This window comes from Orycteropus afer, unplaced genomic scaffold (genome assembly GCF_000298275.1).
Source record: "Orycteropus afer afer isolate SDZICR_OR568_19922 unplaced genomic scaffold, OryAfe1.0 scaffold00289, whole genome shotgun sequence".
In the NCBI taxonomy this organism is placed as follows: domain Eukaryota; kingdom Metazoa; phylum Chordata; class Mammalia; order Tubulidentata; family Orycteropodidae; genus Orycteropus; species Orycteropus afer.
Window position 1 is genome coordinate 1443499 of NW_006921876.1, and position 17482 is coordinate 1460980.

The 17482-nt window shown below is 52.6% G+C and overlaps 1 protein-coding gene across 1 annotated transcript; it reads right to left on the reverse strand.

Annotated features, from left to right (window-relative positions):
* Positions 1-8418: 8418 nt before the first annotated feature.
* Positions 8419-11648, reverse strand: REEP4 (receptor accessory protein 4). The gene is made up of 8 exons (XM_007950810.2): positions 11617-11648; positions 10721-10793; positions 10201-10277; positions 9987-10107; positions 9438-9551; positions 8892-9027; positions 8574-8728; positions 8419-8484 (listed from the first exon to the last, which is right to left on the reverse strand). The coding sequence occupies exons 1-8, from the start codon at positions 11646-11648 to the stop codon at positions 8419-8421; spliced, it is 774 nt and encodes a 257-aa protein (XP_007949001.1).
* Positions 11649-17482: the final 5834 nt, after the last annotated feature.

Consider the following 17482-nt stretch of genomic DNA (forward strand, 5'->3'; position numbering starts at 1 on the left):
AAAGCGCTCCCCTGGCGCCTCCTTTTGGCGCTTACCTGGGCTTCAAGGGCCGGGCGCAGCGCAGGCGGCGGCGGGCGTCCTGGACCGCGCCGGGCGCTCCCTCCCCATGGGCCGGCTCCGGGGCCTCCTGGCCGGCAGGCGAAAGCACGTTCTCCCGCTTTCTCCGCTCAGCGCTCTCTCGATCTCTTTCCCCCGGGACGGCGGGGGCGCTCTAGGGCCGCAGGTTGGAGGGGTCGGACTCCGGGATCTGCAGGATGCGGCACACCGCGCGGATCGGCCGCACCAGTTTCTGGGCCGAGGCCGTGGGTTGCGCCATGGGACGCCGAGACTCCGTGCTGCGCCGCGGGGAGTGCCGGGCCGGGGCTAGGGAGCGGGTGCCCCCGGAGGGAGAGAGGGAGCCGGGCCGGGGGGAACGCGCGCCCCGGGTCGGAGATGGCGGAGTGGGGGAAAAGGCTGAGGGGCAGGGGGAGGGGGTCGTGCCTGTAAAGGAGGCCGATCCCGGGACCCAGGAGAGAGGCACCAGCGAGGGCGCAGCACAGCGCAGGGCGGCTAATGGAGCGAGAGCGCGGCAGAGAGCGCAGCAGGACTTCTGATCGCCATCGCCAGACGCGCAACTGAGGAGTGGGGAAGCTGCTCCGCCGGTTTCCTCCTCTAGCACCCTGCGGGAAACAGGAGCCGGTGATTCGGCTGCCCCGCCTGGGCCTGCCCCCTCCCGAGCCCCGGGGGCTTCCGCCAACGCCCCGGCGATGCCACCGGCTGCGCACGGGGAGAATGAGCCCTTTGTTCCCCCCTCCCCCCCGCGGCACCCGGGCGCCTGCCGAGAGAGGCTCCCCTGGGGCAGCGTGCCAGCTTCCCAGCCGCCCCACCCTCCCGTGGGCCCGGCCCCGGAGCCTGGCAGGCGGGCAGCACCCCCACTATAGGTGCCAAGCCCGGGAACTGGAGCAAAGGGCGGGAGGGGCCGGACCAGGCCACGGTGGGGCGGGGTGCCCCCCGGGGTGCTAGGGCGGGGCCGGCTGGGAGGGGGTTAGTGCCAGAGCTGGCAGGGGCAGTTGGGTTCTCACGGGTCAGTGATGGGTGCCCTGACCGACGCCAGCCCGGCCCTGTGCCTGCTGGACCACTCTCTCCTGGTCCTCTCCAGTGCTGGCACATGAGCACACTCCGCTGGCCTGTGTCTGCCCTGCCTCCCCTTCACCTGGCCAAGCTGCTCTTCTCCGTTCCCCACCCAGGCTCCCTCCTGGGGTCCAATGGCAGAAAGTGTCCTACCTTAGTAATTCTGGGATGGCCTAAGCTCTAGTCAGCCCCTGCTCTAAGGCTTCGTTTTCACCTAGTGTTAAGACAGGTGGCGGGACCAGCTGAGCTCTGGGATATGTTACTGTCCCTGAGTTCTGGGGGTATGCCCCATCCCTAGTGTTCTTAGTGCTTCCAGGCCCAGCACTGGAGAGCAGCCCATGGGAGTGGCTCCTGGGAGGGAGCAGAGAGTAGGAGAGGAAATGGGAAAGCAGGGCACCCTCCACCCCAGGAAGCATCCCGGCTCCTCTGCGGGGGTGGTTCCAGAGGACAGACACAAACAGACAGATTCAAACACACACAGACAGATTCAGACACACACAGAAACCCACACGCCCAAAGGGCGCTTCCCTTCCCCTCAGGCACCCACCTCTCACCCCTCCACTGCCGGCCTCTCAGTGAAAGCCATCCTCAGCCTGCCTTCACACAGACTGTGACTGAGGCGCTGTCCCCCTCCCCATCCCCAAACAGGCTACTCTAAGGAGAGGGCTGAGTCTAAGGAGAGGGCTGAGTCTAAGGAGAGGGCTGACGCCTCCAGCCTGGTCCCAAGTCACCACCAACCCAGAGAAGAGAGCCTTGAAGAGTCAGGGAGGGAACCTTTGTCCCCAGAAATTGGAGAGACAGCAAGGAGGCCTTTCACTAGTTGAGGAGAGGAGGAAGGGTCTCAAGGACAGGGGCTCTGCAGGGGCTGGCACTGGGCAGGACTTGGGCTATGTTGGCATAGATTCATTGAGCCCCTTCTACTCCCCCCAGAGGCCAGTTCTGTGGAAGGGCAGGCTGGCAGGGATTGTTTACAAGACTGAGTTATTAACTCTCTTCCTTCCCCAGTTCCCCTGAGGGGTAGCTCAGACCTCAGTTTGCCAGGAGAAATGATTGTAGAGGATCTAAAGCAAATGGGAATCCCAAGGCCCCCAATCCCAGCCTCCCATTCATTCTCAGACTGGCTTCAGGAATGAAGATGGTTGACTGGAGTGTGCCTGTGGTCCCCCATTTGTGTCTTCTGGCCTCCATCCTCAGCAGCCGCAGCTAGTGGGAGAGTCCTGTGGCTTGGGGCTTTGGAAGAGGCCAAAGGGCAGGGCAAGGTGGAACCCCTGAAGGCCTGCCACCGTCATCCCCAAAAGGGATGGGGACTGTCCCAGGGGAGCAGGACAAGCACCTTCCCTCAATCCCCACCACCCCCAGTTGCCTTGTCTGCTTTGTCAGGTCACCATCCCTGGACTAGACCAGGGCTCTTAGGACAGGTTCCTAAAATGCCCAGGGGCTCATAGGGGAAGAGGGAGACAACGACTCCCCCTCCACCCTCCCTCAGCTCCCTGTCCTGCTCTCAGAGCCTATGCCACAGGCCCACAGAGTCCTTGTAGCCGGCTGTTCTGTATCTGAGGACAGAGAAGAGCTGAGGAGACACACAAAAGATACAAACACAGAAGGAAAGCCACACAAAGCATGGACACAATGCTAGACTCACGGACAAAGGCAAACTGACCAACACCCCTAGATGCGTGTGGGCCCAGCCCCGGACCCACACCAAGCCCTCACGCACTCACACACACACTCACACTGATACACACACTCATGCTGACAAGCACAGCAGCACTCACGAGCCAGCTGCCCTCACACCGTCCCCAGAGCCCCTTACCTGGGCAAGCACAGTGCCCCTCGGGTGGAGCAGCCCCCTGCCCAGGGGAGGGCAGAAGGCGGGGGCGGGGGAAGGAGCCCCGGAGAGTCAGGCCAAGCTGCCACTAATCCGGGCGGGGAGGGGGGGGCACCCACGTCAGAGCGGGGACTGCCGGGTGGAGGGCATCTGAGGACATCCCCTCCCACACACGCGGCCGTCTGGGCACCTAGCCCTACTTCCCCAGCCCCTCCATCCTTCAGACAGCTGAGGCTGGCCTCCCCCTACCCCATCCCCCACCCTTGTGGCAACGCCTGGGGCGGGGCATTGGGGGAGGGGGAATACCGGAGAGAATTCTCTCAGGACCTGGGGGGAGGGGGAAGAGGAAGGGAAATCTGGAGATGCTTTTGGAGCCAGGAGGAAGCTCAGTGGCAGATGCCAGCCTCCCCTCTTGCCCACCCACCCACATCCCTGACCTAATTCCTCTTCTCAGTAGCACCTCCCCAACCACCCTTCTTCTTCCTCTCCAGCCCCAACCCCTAAGATCTAACCACCCTGGTAGAGAATGCACCCTCCATTCTGCCCTAGGCTCAGGACCTTTTTGCTAGAACACCAGCTTTAGCCCCCAGGATTTTCAGAGCATCAGGCATCATCTTTCTGCCTGGCTTCTGTCCCCTACTCAGCTACTCGATGTCCCAGTCCCTGATGCTGGGTGAGGGACAGGGGGTGAGAGCCTGAGTGCTCATCTCCTCAAATGCCTTAAGGGTAGGGTGATGTCAACTAGGACTCCCCAACTCAGCCTGGGCTAGGGCTGTGTTAAAACAAGAGGCTAATAACAAAACAAGAGGCCCGCCAAGAGTGGCAACTAAAAATATAGCAGTGGGGCCATGTGTATGCTGGGCACATGGAGACAAGAAGCAGGGAAAGACAGACAAACAAGGACAGGAAAGGGCCACAGGCCTAGAGGGACAATGAGGGGTTATGAAGAGGCAGGGAGACAAAGGAACAACCTTGAAGGTCCAAGTGATGTTATGGAGGTGGAGGAAGGAAGAAGGGAGGACAGACAATGAAGGAGACATCTGCATCTGGGATCTTGGAGGAAACAGAGGAGTTCATCAGAAGCAGGCAAGGAGTGGGTAGGGAGGCTGATGAGTGAGCCCAGGCTTCACACCCAGTGGGGCTGGTACCAGAACCAATCAGAGGTGTTGCTTCCAAGAGGGCTGGTATTGGCTGTTTCCTCTGCCTACCCAGTGCCCAGTATGGAATCTGGAATATCAGTGTCCCAGGCAAATTGGTGGAACCAGTGTCCAAACCTGACCCTGCCTGGGGAAGCAGAGGGCCCATTGGTGGAAAGTAGAAGGTTGAGGGCTTCCTTTAGAGACTAGGCCAGAGTGGGTAAAGGGTAGACCAGAGACCTTATCCTCTGCTGGCCTTGGTAACTCTCAGAGGGACAGCATAGGCTTTGAGGGAACACTAGCCAACACTCAATGCCCCAAGCCTCAGGATCACACATTTGCTTGGCCAGAAATGCCCCAGAACTTGGAATTCTCTGTGCTCTTCCCCCTCTGGCCCCAAGTTGCCTTGGAACCAATATAACTGCAGTCAGCCATTTACCAAGTATGTATTACAGAGACTCTGGCATTTTCAAGGCTCTGTGGTGGACACCAAGAAAAGACAAGGCACAAAGTCAAAAGGACATGGCCATCCTAACCCTTGAGGAGCTTATAGTCACTTAAGTGGATTTTTTTCTTTTACCAACAAATATTCATTGAGGCCTCTTGAGTGTCAGGCTCTGTGCTGGGTATAGGCTCTGTGTGGGGTGATGGTTGGGGGGGGGAGGTGGGGAGAGTCAGGCCTATTAACAAATGATTACAAAGTGCTTCAGCCCCACCCTGGGGAAATCAGGAGAGCTCCAGAGAGCTCAGAAGTCTTAGAGAATAAGTCAGCCTTTATTATAGAGCCACACATTTACACAAATATTTCACTTTGTTAAACTACCATTTGTTCCAAGCTGGGACACAAAAGTGAGTAAGATGCAAATCTCTTCTTCTTCAAGTCATAGCACAATAGGGGACAGAGTACAATGTGCTCAAGACTATACCAGAAATCTGTGCAAGAGATGATGAACAGTCAACTCTGAGGGATCTGGGTGGTCTCTGAGGGCTTCCTCAGGGGAGGTGATATCCTAGTGGGGTTTTGAAGGTCAAATAGGAAAAGAACAGAGAGCTGGGGTGGGAACATGTCAAGAGGGAACAGCATGCACCAGATGTGTAGAGGCATGCAACAGTCTGTTGATAAGTTGGAGACACTAAGCATAGGGAGTGTAAGGAAAGCCAGTTGGAAGAGAGAAGGAAAGCGTTAGGCACCCCAGTGCAGCCCAAGGCATTGTGAGCTCAGCATGGGGCCAGGAATCAAGAGCCATGGGAGTTTGAGGAGGGGTCCCTTAGTGAGGAAAGACTTCTTGGAGAAAGCAGGTCTTAAAGATGACCATGACAGGCCGAGGAAGCAAGACTGGAGAGCAGGATGGTCATTCACCCTGGGCAATGGCCTGGAGTTGGAATCAGTGTGGTGTGTTCAGGAGGCAGAAATAGTTGCATGGTTGAAGGCAGGGTTCGTGGGGCAGCCAGGCTGGTGATGAGGCTGGAGGGGTGAGTTGGAGATCATGGAGTCTGAGAAAGCATCAACTCAGCAAAGAAACCCAAGAAACCCTGTTGCCTACTCTAAGCACTTGTCCTAGGAATGAGGGCACACGAAGACTCAGCCCCAGTGAAACCTCCTCTATTACCCCACAACTTCAGGCTTCATGCCACCCTTCTTTCTTTTGAATTTTTGTTTCATTTTGCTTATTATATGCTCTGCAAGTCATGTTTTGTTCATTCAGCTCAGGTGTGTGCATTCCCCCAGACCACTTATACCAAGCCAACCCCTGGGCAGGCTGCGAATCTGAAGACAGTGTCTCTAATGGACAGGCAGAACACTTACGAACAAATTGCTTCACCTCTCTGAGCCTCAGTGGTTTTATCTGTAAAATGGGTATAACCCTTACTTCACAGTCTTCTTGGGAGGACTCAAGGAAATAATGACTATAAAATGCCCAGCAGAAAATCAGACACACATCAAACGCTCAATATCTGTTAGTCAACTTCTTGCCTCCCAGGCAAGAAGCATCCTATTCACTTCAGTATTGTGCAATGTTTAAGTGCACTGACTAAGGAGCCAGACTTCCTGATTCTAAACCTAATTCTGACACTACTAGCTGTGTAACCTTGGCCAAATTACTTGCTTGCTCTCTGTGCCTGCTTTTCCATTTGAAAATGGAGATAATAATAATAGTACCTATACCATGAGATTATTGGGAGGATTTGTTGTTGCTGTTGTTACATGCCATCGAGTTGGGCCCAACTCACAGCGACCACTCCTTGGGTTTCCGAGGTGGTAACACTACAGAAGTAGATTGCTCAACCTTCCTTCCAAGGAGTGGCTGGTGGGTTTGAACCGCCAGCCTTCTGGTTAGCAGTCAAGTGCCTTAGGCACTACGCTACCAGAGCTTTCTTGGGATTAAATTAATATATATCAGGGGTTTAGAGCAGTGTCTTGGCATGGCAATTGCATTCCAGTGCAAGCCATTGCTGGTTCTTATATCCCTACATCATTTAGTATGGTGCCTGGTGCATGGCAGACACTCAAGAAAGATTTTCTGAATGAATGAATGTGGAGGTAAGGTAGCACCATGATGCAAGGGAACACCATGATAGGAAGCCTCAACACCCCCATATGTGAGGAGCTAAACCACCCCAGCAGATTAAGCTCCTCCCCCCAAATAAAACATGGATAATCCCCACACCAAGAGTTAATCCACACTCTCTCAGGCCACTCCAGGTTACCACCCATTTCCCTTATTCCTATCCAATCCTCTCATCCATCTCTTCACTTAATCAAAAGTAGGAAAGGAGTCCTTGTTAGACATACCAAGGACTCCTCATGCGCCTATAAAATTAACAAGTAGAGAAACCAGTGGTAGGTGATGAGGGGAGCCTCCCTGGGACACAGCAGTGAGACCAGCATCCAGGGGCAGGAGAGGGCAGTAGAGGGCTGCTGGCTGCTTCAGGGATTAGAACGGGGGATGAGATGGAGCCAGCCTAGGCAGTGTCAGGGTGTCAAGAGAGCAGAGAGCCAGCTGAGAAGAGAGCCATGGATGTCACAGGCAGAGGACCAGTGACCACAAGGGGCAGGGAGGGCCACTGGAAACCCTGAAGAGTTCTGCATGGTCTCTCCAGCTAGCGGTTGGCCAGGACCCAGCAGGGCGAGACTCTGGCCAGCCTCCAAACCCCGCCCTCCTTGACCTGGAAGCTGGGGACAGCCCAGACCCTGGCAGCTGCTGCCCTCTCCTGGCTACTCTTCAAAGTTACAATGTTTCCCGATTTTTCCAGAGTGTTATAGGAACTCAATGGCCCCTGTGCTACCTGGAAACCCCCAGTTTATGGAAGAATTAGGTCTCCCCAGGCTCTGGTAGCATAGTGGCTAAGACACTTGCCTCTAACCAGACGGCTGGCGGTTCAAACCCACCAGCCACTCCTCGGAAGGAAGGTTGGGCAATGCTACTTCCGTAGTGATACTGCCTCGGAAACCCAAGGAGGGGTCGCTATGAGTCAGGGCCGACTCGACGGCACATAACAACAACAACAACAGGCTCAATCTGTACAAAACTCCAATTACACCCTCAGCCAAGTAATGTGCTTCCCCAATCACCTTTTACACCTTTGCTACCACTGGTTTCTCTACTTGTTATACAACTGCACCTTTCTTTCAAAGGCCCAATACCATCTCCTCCTGACTGAGGTCCTCTCAGACTGTGACCCCACTTGGGAACTGTTCAGAGAGTTCCCAAAGAGCTCTTCCATCACAGCCGTTGCCTCAGTGTAATTATTTATTGATGGCTCTGTCCCCTCCAGAAGACTGTGGGTTCCTCAGGGTCTGTCATTTTAGTCCTAGTGCTCAGCCTAGTCTGTTTAATAAATGCCTGATGGTTGATGTTTGATTGAGTGGGATACAAACCAGGAGAAGGAGAACATTTTTATGTCTTTATTTATCAAAACTTTCACAAGCCTGACCTCATTCACCAACACAAGGCATACAACCAGGACACACACACACACAAGGGCCTTGGAAAAGGCCTGTCAAGTATTTTGAATGAACATAGCTGAATGAACATAGCTAAATGAACATAGCTTTTGGTTTCATTTTTAGGGTCGGGGAGGAGGTCTGGTCCCATACCTAAGGAAGGTAGAGGGATGAGGAAGGCAATAAATAAAACCTTGGACCAGCCTGCTTTGGTACATTGTGGATGCATCCCTGGGTGTAGCCCCTGGCAGCATCTACCCTTGGTCCTTAACCAACAGCAGAAGCCAGGAGGAGCAGAGCTGAGGCAGCTGATGATGCAGGCAGGCCAAACATCCCCTCAAAATGGCCATTAGTCCCCTGCAGGACACAAGGTAAGACTGGACCAGAGTCCTCAGACTCTAGCTCTCCATGTCTGATGGCACTGCCATTTTTCTTGTCCGAACCTTCAGAGATCGTGAGGTTCCCTGGGGAAGAGGGAGAAGGTATCCCATGAGAGGCTTGGGCTGGAAGAGCCAGGGAAACCCACCTCCCTCACATATTCCTTGCTACTCACCTCCCTCACCAGTGGCTTCCTCTTGACCACACGCAGGCTCTGGCTGCGGCTCAGAGGCTTCTCTCGGGGCCGGGCTGGCCGCTGGGGGACAGCCTCAGTATCTGACCAACACTCATCCTCTGTGTCACTATCCTGAAGGCCTCCTGCTCGGTACCCTGTGTGAAGGACAGCGAGATCAGGGTGAGGTGAAGCTTGACACTGTACAATTTAGAGGTCCAGGGCTTAGCCAGCTCTTCCTCTAGCCCTGAGTGAAGCCACAGCCTACATGGAGGAAAGCCACTCCTCCCAGGACAGCTCTGAGTGCCTGGGTCCACTTACCAATGGGTGGCCTCCGGCGAGGCACCTGGTCCTCCAGGTAGAGGGGATCTTGGTAGGTGGGGACAGGGGTGTCAGGGATGGAGCGCAGGTCCTGCATGGAGAAGCTCCGCAGCCTGCCAGCCAGTGCACCCTGACCCTGTGAGGAAGGGAAGAGAGCTGCTGAATCATCTGGGAGGGGTGGGGATGGGGGCTCCTAGTGGGAAGCTGCCCAGAGGAATCAAGGGCTCAGCTGAGAGTAACCACTGGGACACAAGACTCAGAACTGAAAGGAACTCAGCAACTATCTAGTCCCATGCCTTTGTGGCACCAACAGAAAACTGAGGCCCAGGGAGGAAGAGCAACCTGCTCACAGTCAACGTCAGAGCCAGGAAAGCCTAAACTTCCAGCTCCATACTCCTGCCAACACCCAACTGTCATCTTCTCACCCCTGTTCCTCCAGCAGACAGATGCTATCTCACAGCTCCCTGACAGAGACCTGGAATCACCCAAAAAGCCTGGGGTGAGGTGGGGGGGGGGGTTGCTGCTGGAGGGCTGAGGGTCCAGCACCTTGGTGGCAGCCTGCACGGCAGCTGAGGCAGCAATGTTGAGGCCCCGCTTCCCAAAGGTGAGCATCGTCTCGTAGCTGCGTTCCTTGACCTGCACGATGTATGTATCAATCTCCTGCAGATCCGAGGAAGAAGAGTTCAGATGGACAGCCAGAGTCACTGCTCCACTGCAGATCCCAGAGATGCCATTGGTTGCCATGCCTCCCAGGCCTCCCCTCATCCACAATGTACCAGGAGGTACAGGTTTAGGACCAGAACACATACAAATAGCAGGGCTCTCCACCCACTCACCCAGCTCTACCATTTCCAAACCAGCTCCCATCCAACTACCATGGCCCTATCCCCTACCACAGGTCTATCTCCTATCATGGCTCTAAAAGGTCATTCACATGCAACCCCTATTTGATTATCATGGCAGATGAGGAAGGCTAGGCCCTGTCAAGGTCCCATGATTAAACAGCAGAAGGGCTGAGATTAGAACCCAGATGTTTCCAATGTCCTGAAGTCACACCCACCCCTATGCCTCCTTCCCCACCTCCCCCTTGGGTACCTTCTCATGGCGGGACAGGGACGGGTGGACAAACTTGCGGTAAAGCAGGCTGGCTCCCTTGGTATAGGGTGAGAGCAGCCACAGCACAAAGGCCATCTTGATCTCATAGTAGAAAGGGAACCTGCCAGAGCACAGGGGAGCAAAGTAAGGTAGGGAGCTAGGCCAAGAGTGGGCCATCCTTATCATACAACCTGCCGACCTCCTGCACCCATACCAGGAGATAAAGATGTCTGTGAAGATCTCTATTGCCATAAAAAGTGCAAAGACAATCCAGTACATCATCCACCGGACCTGTGCGGGACAGAAAGGTCAGAGGTCAGCAGCTAAGTCTCCTCCCTCACCCTGGCTGACACAGCCCAAGAGATTCCAGACTGACTATTGCATTCTTCCAACAGCTTGTCTAGCCTTGGACAGGCACCTCTGAGAAAATGCTGTTCATTCCTGGACCCACCCCTAATAGGCTTCACCCACAAGATCTTCCAGAGTCACCCCAATGCCCAGACTGACATCCCTCACTCCACTCACACCCACTTGAATGGGCCTTCTTTCTCCCCCTCCACTCAGAATATGCCACCAAATTGTGCCCCTGGAGAAGAGGAAGCCCAACTCAGAGCTTCCCCACCTCAGCAAGTTACCAAGACCTGTGGGCATCAAACGCTATGACATGCACCCTCCCCCAAGACTGTCAACCCACTCTACCTCAGCCAGGCCTTCTTCCCCACCCCTACACTCACATATTCACGAATGTCTTTTGTCTTAACAGCCTTGTAGGAAGCATAAGCTGGATACAGCATCCCAAACACCAGCCTGGAAGAACATCCGGAAAGGAAAGGAAGAGGGTGAGAGACCCCACATCCCACCCCTCACTTTGCCAGGTGGCCACCTCCCCCACTAATATGTGAGATGGCAGTGCCTGCCTGTTTTTCCCGCTTGGCTTGCACAACCTGCACCTGAGTCAGTGCCCTGGAGGCCACCTTCCCACCCTGCTGTTTACAAACATCCTAAGCCTGCCCAGGCCTGTGCCAGTGGGCCATGGGTGCATGATGGAGTGAGCACACAGCCACTCAATGAACTGGGTGGGAGGCAGGCTCTGGAGCTGGTAAGAGCACCAAGCTGTCCCCTCCCATGGGCATGCAATCAGGCCCAGGGCCACCAGACCTGGCACTGCCATGCTGCAGACTGGAATATTCCAGCCAGGTGCCAGGGTACTAAAAGGTGAGGAGCAGGACAAAGTGGGGAGGCTGAGGCCAGGATGGTGAGTCATGTGACTACTCAGATGAGAAGCTGAAACTTGGATTCTCCACCCACAACGGTGCCATATTTTGTGTTTGCAAAGGGGCTGCAGGCCAGCCTGTGACTCTCCACCCCATGTATGCTTCTGTAATATGTGTGTGAGTTACTATCACCCAAGGAAACTTGGAGGGGGTATCTGTGTCAAGCACTTGGCACCTGTACGCATGCCTTAAGATCCGTTAACCCTTGCAGTGAATGTTGGGGGGCAGGGGTGTGACGGTGCTCAAAAGTCCCCTTTCTGGCATTCCAAGAATTTCCACCAGACGTTCCCAGATTCCACCCCAGGGCCGGGTTGGTACCTGGAGGTAGGGAGAATCTAAAGAGCGGTCATACTCACACCACCAGACGACAGATCATCCGGGACACCATCTTGCCAGCTCAGGGACGAGGGGAGACCCTCAAGAAGTTGCCCAGAGGGTCGTTCACGCGGGAGGCTCGGGTTGGGGAACAGTGGAGATGCGGGAACCGAAGGGGCGTCTGGCTGTCCGTTAGTGGAACCGAGCCCACCGCCCGAACCTTTACTCTCCCGTCCACTCACACTGCAGTGCCAGGAGCCTAAAGAACACGCAGACCTGCTGATTGGGGGCCAGGCGGCCCTAGCAAGGAGGAAGCCGATTTGGGAGCGAGGTGCCGGCAGCGCTGTCCTCTGCCACGCCTTTCGGGCAGCTACAGTTCCGACCGGCACTTCCTGCCGCGGATAATCGGGCGTTCGGCTCTCGAGCAACGCCGCCGCTGGTCCCAGGCCAGGGGTGGCAGCTCGTGGCCTTCGCTCGTGCCGGTCCTCGCAATCCCAGTGCTTCGGGCCACCTGCACCGGCCTTCGGGGCGGAGTTTGCAACTCACTTGAAAGTTGCACGGAACTAGGTTCTGCCCAACCCCAGGTCGCCGGCGCATGGCGCAGGCGCAGCGCGGCCTGGGAGCGGGGGCAGGGCCGAGGTCAGAGTGGCGAGAGGTCCGCCCCTTAAAGGGGTGTTGCGCGCCGACCTCGCGGATGTGGAGGATGGTTAGAAGACCCTTCCTAATTGGAAAGATTAGGAAGAGTGGAAAGCGGCACTGAAAGGGACGAAGGAAATCTGGATTTTATCGTGTTCGCGTCTCATCACTAGTTTCTCCCAAGTCCTTCCTTCTTACCTCATTTGTTCCCTTTTGTAAAATGGAAAAGAACATGAAAGGGGTCAAGTCTCAGGCTCAAACTGCAAGAAGGTTTGGCTAAGCTTCAGCAAATCTCATACCACACTGGGTCACAGAGATGCGGTAAACCTGGATGCTGAGTTGATTTGGAGGGAGAGCGAGAGGAAGTCTGAGTTACTCATCACCACTACCCACTCACCTCGCAGTGAACTACTGGGGTTCACTTCTCTCTGGGATACCCTTCCAGAGCCTAGACACCTTGGCAGTCTGACCACGGTGATCTGAGAGATTGAGCAGAATCCTCATCCCTTCATCACTGGAGGTATTTGAAATTCTACCCATTCCTCTGAGCCAAGTACACAAATATCCCTGAAAACTTAATACAGTCATGTGAGCTTCACGTTCATGATACGTTCTGTTATGTGATTTGGACATTGTGTGAACAGCATATTATACGCAGGCAGTCCTTAGATTACTAAAGATTCCTAAGTCTGTCTTTAAGTCAAATTTGTACATATATCAGAAAGTAAGTACAGATGGTATCTAACATAAGTTAGTCAAATGTTTGTCTTAGTAGATAATATGTAGTGTACCTTTCTATGCACAAAAAAGCATTAAAGAAATACTTCCAGATACCCTAAAACATCTTTAACATAAAATACAGTAATATTAATAATGTTTTGATGTGTGTCACAAAGTAGTGCCCGTTTGTCATTATGAACCATTGTATGGACTGTAAAATTTTAAGTAATAGTCTTTATAGAGGTTCTACAGGGAAGTATGCTCTCAGACATTGCCCAAATGGACATTATGAGGTGCATGACTATACTATAAACAATGATATTTTGTAGTGCATTTCTGCACACAGAGCCTTAATCTTTACAAAGATCCTTTTTCTCATTAAGGAATAAGTTCAGTGATGGAAAGAAACTTGCCCAACTGTCACCCCAATGTTATTGGTGTTAGTTGCTCTAGAGTCATTCCAACTCATGGTCACCTAATGCAGAGTAGAACAGTGCTCCTCTGTATGGGTTCCAAGCACCAACCTTTCCGCTAATAGTCCTGCTAGCATCTAGCACTCAGCCGTTTGCAGCACCCAGAGACTCCTGTCACTCCATTACTGGAAACTTAGTACAATGGCGTTTATTGCTGGATGGATGGTTAAGTGTTTGGCTTGATCTGTCTTCTGAGGAGTTGGCTGAGAGCAGCCCTGGAAGGTGGACAGAGAACTGGAGAACTTCTTCTGAGAGAGGTGGGGTGGGTGGACAAACAACCTGTTGTCATCAAGTTGATGCCATGTGTTTCAGAGTTGACCCATATGCCAAAGGATTTTCATGGCTGTGACCTTTCGGAAGCAGATCACCCATCTGCAAGGCCTTTCTTCAGAGATGAGTCTGGATGGGTTTGAATTGTCAAACTTTCCATTAGTCGAGTGCTTAACTGTTTGCTCCACTCAAAAAGCCCAACCTGTTGCTGTGAAGTAGATTCTGACTCATTGTGCTTCCATATGTTACAGAGTGGAACTGCTCCATAGAATTGTCTTTGCTGTGATCTTTAATGGAAGCAGATCACCAGACTTTTCTTCCACGGCATTGCTGGGTAGGTTTGAACTCCCAACCTTTAGGTTAGTTGTTGAGCACAAACCATTTGTGACACTCAGGGACTCTTAAAAAAAAAAAAGAAAAGAAAAAAAAGGCAAACATTGCTGCTTCTACAATTTAGCATGTGGAGTTTCATTTTTTGTGCTACCTTTTGATTAGTGCCTCAGGTTCCCTCCCTGAAAGGGGGGGAGAACATTATCCCCCACCCTGCACATCCCCCCTTCCACCTCACAGAGCTGAGGTGAGGGTGAGAGCAGAACTGTCCAGGGCTGTAGGTGACTGGAAACATGGGCAGTTATTATTTTTTATTGGAGCCATACTTGACACCCACCACCTAGCTAAAGGATGGAATAGGTAATGATGGGGGCCAGGGAAAATAAGCTTCTTGGGGATAAATAAATACACACAGTGATTATATAGCCTTAATTATTATCATCAGTTTTATTGATATTGCTGGGTGTGAGAGCTAGCAGTGAAACTGGCCCACAGGAGAAACTCCCTCAAGGCCCTGATGTCACTGTCTCCCCTCTTAACCACCTCTGCACACTCAGCCCAGCTCCTGCTCTGGAGGAACAAGAAGGGCCCAGGGCCAGGATCTTCCTCGGAAGGCCCTAGTCTCCATCCATCTCTGGGCATAGATATTGTAATGTAGGTGGAAAGTATCCTAGGTCTCCTTGATGGAGGAAAAGATGTGACTGGTAAAAGCAGGAGCACTCTGGAGAGAAGGGTGCCTGGGATTACCATATGTGTGTGTGAGCTTCAAGTCCTTTGGTGCCTGCTGCAATGTCTCTTTCCCACTGGCTGCCTTCCAGAGCCACCCACCCAACTTCAGCCTCTCTTGACCCCATTCACTGGGCATGAGCTTTCCTGTGCCCACTCTAAGGGCACCCAGCTGAGACAGTCTCACATGGAGACTTCTAGTCCCCCATCCTGTACTTGAGAAATCTAAGGGACAAACTGTCAGAGGTCTGTTGCCTAGAGCAGGGCTCAGTGTGGAGGGTGTGAGGCTGGCAGCTGAGCATTGTCACCCTCTGCTCTGGCACAGGGGGTAGACTCTGCCTCTTGCGGCCTTTGATCCCAAGCTGTTGACACAGTCACCCAGTTACACTGAGTTGCTCAGCAGCTCCCTGGACACAAGAATGATCCTCAGAGCAAGTGACCAGCAGGCAGACAGTGAGCTCCATTCCCAATCTGCAGAAAGCTGGGCACTCAGAGGCTGAGGGTGAGAAATGTCTCTCAGCCTTTAGGCCCTGGGGGGAGCAGCTGTCAGTGATGTTTATCTTTCTACTGGGCAACAAAGTGCCAATGTGTCTGAGAGACTCCACTCATTTTCCCTGGCAACCTCTCCCTGGCTCAGGATGAGGGCCCATTCTCCATTTGAAAAAGCATGACAGTCATTCCCAGGATGATGTGGACCAGGAACCTGAAGGGTACTTTAAGCCAAGAGCACATGAATATAGCTTGAGGAAGTGGAAACTCAGACAAGTCACCTATGACAGTGAGGGTGCCCACTCCTCAGAAGGAAGGTCATGGGGAGGCTGGGCCTCTGGTGAGCAGCAGTGACAGACAGCACAGCCCTGGCTCTGTTCTTCATGAGACACTACCGCTGACTCTGTCACCATTGGACACCTGAGAGCCAACAATGGGATGGGAATTTTTGTTTGAAGTATGAGATTACCCATTGTGAGGAGGGGCTAGGAGTGAGGTTTGCTAGACATCTGAAGTACAGGTAAGATATAGGGTACAGGGGCTCTGAGACTGAGGACAGGTAGGGAAACCTTACGTAGAGAGAGCAGTGCTCCCTCAGGGATTAACCTTCTCCTCCCCCACAAAGCATCCTTCTCTAAGCTACCTTTATCCCTCATGTATTGACCAATAATAAAACCATAGTTATGTTTATGTATTATGCCTGATATGTACCAGACACACTATTTAAGAGATTTACATATATTAATAGATCACACATTTAATACATTTAAACCTCATAATGACTCTCTCATGCAGGTACCATGATTATCTCCATTTTTACTAATGAGGAAACCGAGACACAAAAATGAGTAGGCAACATGGTTGAGATCACCCACCTTAGTAAGCAGCAGAATCAGTATTCAAAACCCAGGCAGTCTGACTCCAGAGGACTTGCTGTTTACAGTCTCCACTGTGTATCAGGCACTATATATTCAGCAGCACAAACCCACTGCCATCGAGTTGATTCTGACTCATAGCAACCCCCAGTGGGTTTCCAAGGCTGTAAATCTTTATGGAAGGAGATTGCTCCATCTTCCTTCTACAAAGCAGCTGATGGGCTTGAACCACTGACCTTCTGGTTCGCAGCCAAACGCCTTACCCACTATGTCACCAGAGCTCCTTTAGTAGCACAGGTAGTCCCCAACTTGTGATGTACACCACACTTAGAACTGTCTGATTTTTTTCAAAAGTACATCTTGTTGTTGTTGTTGTTGTTATTTGCCATAGAGTCGGCCCCGACTCCTAGCGACCCCTCCTTGGGTTTCCGAGGCAGTTATCACTACGGAAGTAGGATTGCCCAACCTTCCTTCCGAGGAGTGGCTGGTGGGTTTGAACCGTAAATAAAGGGTCAGTGAAGCAGAGGAAGCCCCTCAACAAGATGAATTCACACAGTGGCTGCGGTAATGGGCTCAAGCATAGCAGTGACTGTGAGGCTGGCACAGGACCAGGCAGTGTTTCATTCTGTTTTACATGGTGTTGCTATGAGTGGAAACTGATTTGATGGTACCTCACGACCACACACCATTAACAATATGTTGCAGAGCATAATTTGCTGATGTTATCATTCTCAGATATTCACTCCCAGATGTTCAATTTTATGATTTACTATTCAAAACACTACCGAATTTATAAAGATTCTGATAATAAAAGGCAATAACAATGAGAAGGAAAAAAAAAAAAAGAGGTGTTTGACTTACATCAGAACTGACTTATAGTGGAGTTGTCTGAACCGAACTGCATTGTAAGTCAGGAACTACCTGTATTTCATTTTAGCCTAACATCAATTCTATAAAAGTAGGTCTTATTATCCTCACTTTGCAGAAGAAGCCAAGGCTCAGGGAAATCAATTGACTTTCTTGAAACCCTACTCCAACTGAGAGGACTGAACCAAAATTCATACCCATGTTTTCAGGACTCTGAAGCCCAGTGGAAGGACACCTTGTAGTGTGATGGGGAAGCACTCAGCTGCTAACCAAAGGAAAGGTTGGTGGTTTGAACTCATCCAGCTGCTCCGTGGGACCTGGTGGTCTGCTGCCGTAAAGATTACAGCCTAGAAAACCCTGTGGGGCAGTTCTGCTCTGTTACATGGGCTTGCTATGAGTCAAAATCAACTCACTGGCACCACTCAAAGGCAATGAGTTTGGATATCTGGCAAACATTTGGAAGGAAGAACGGAGAGAACTTGGTGGCTGACTTCATTTGGGGAGAAGAGAGACCAACATAT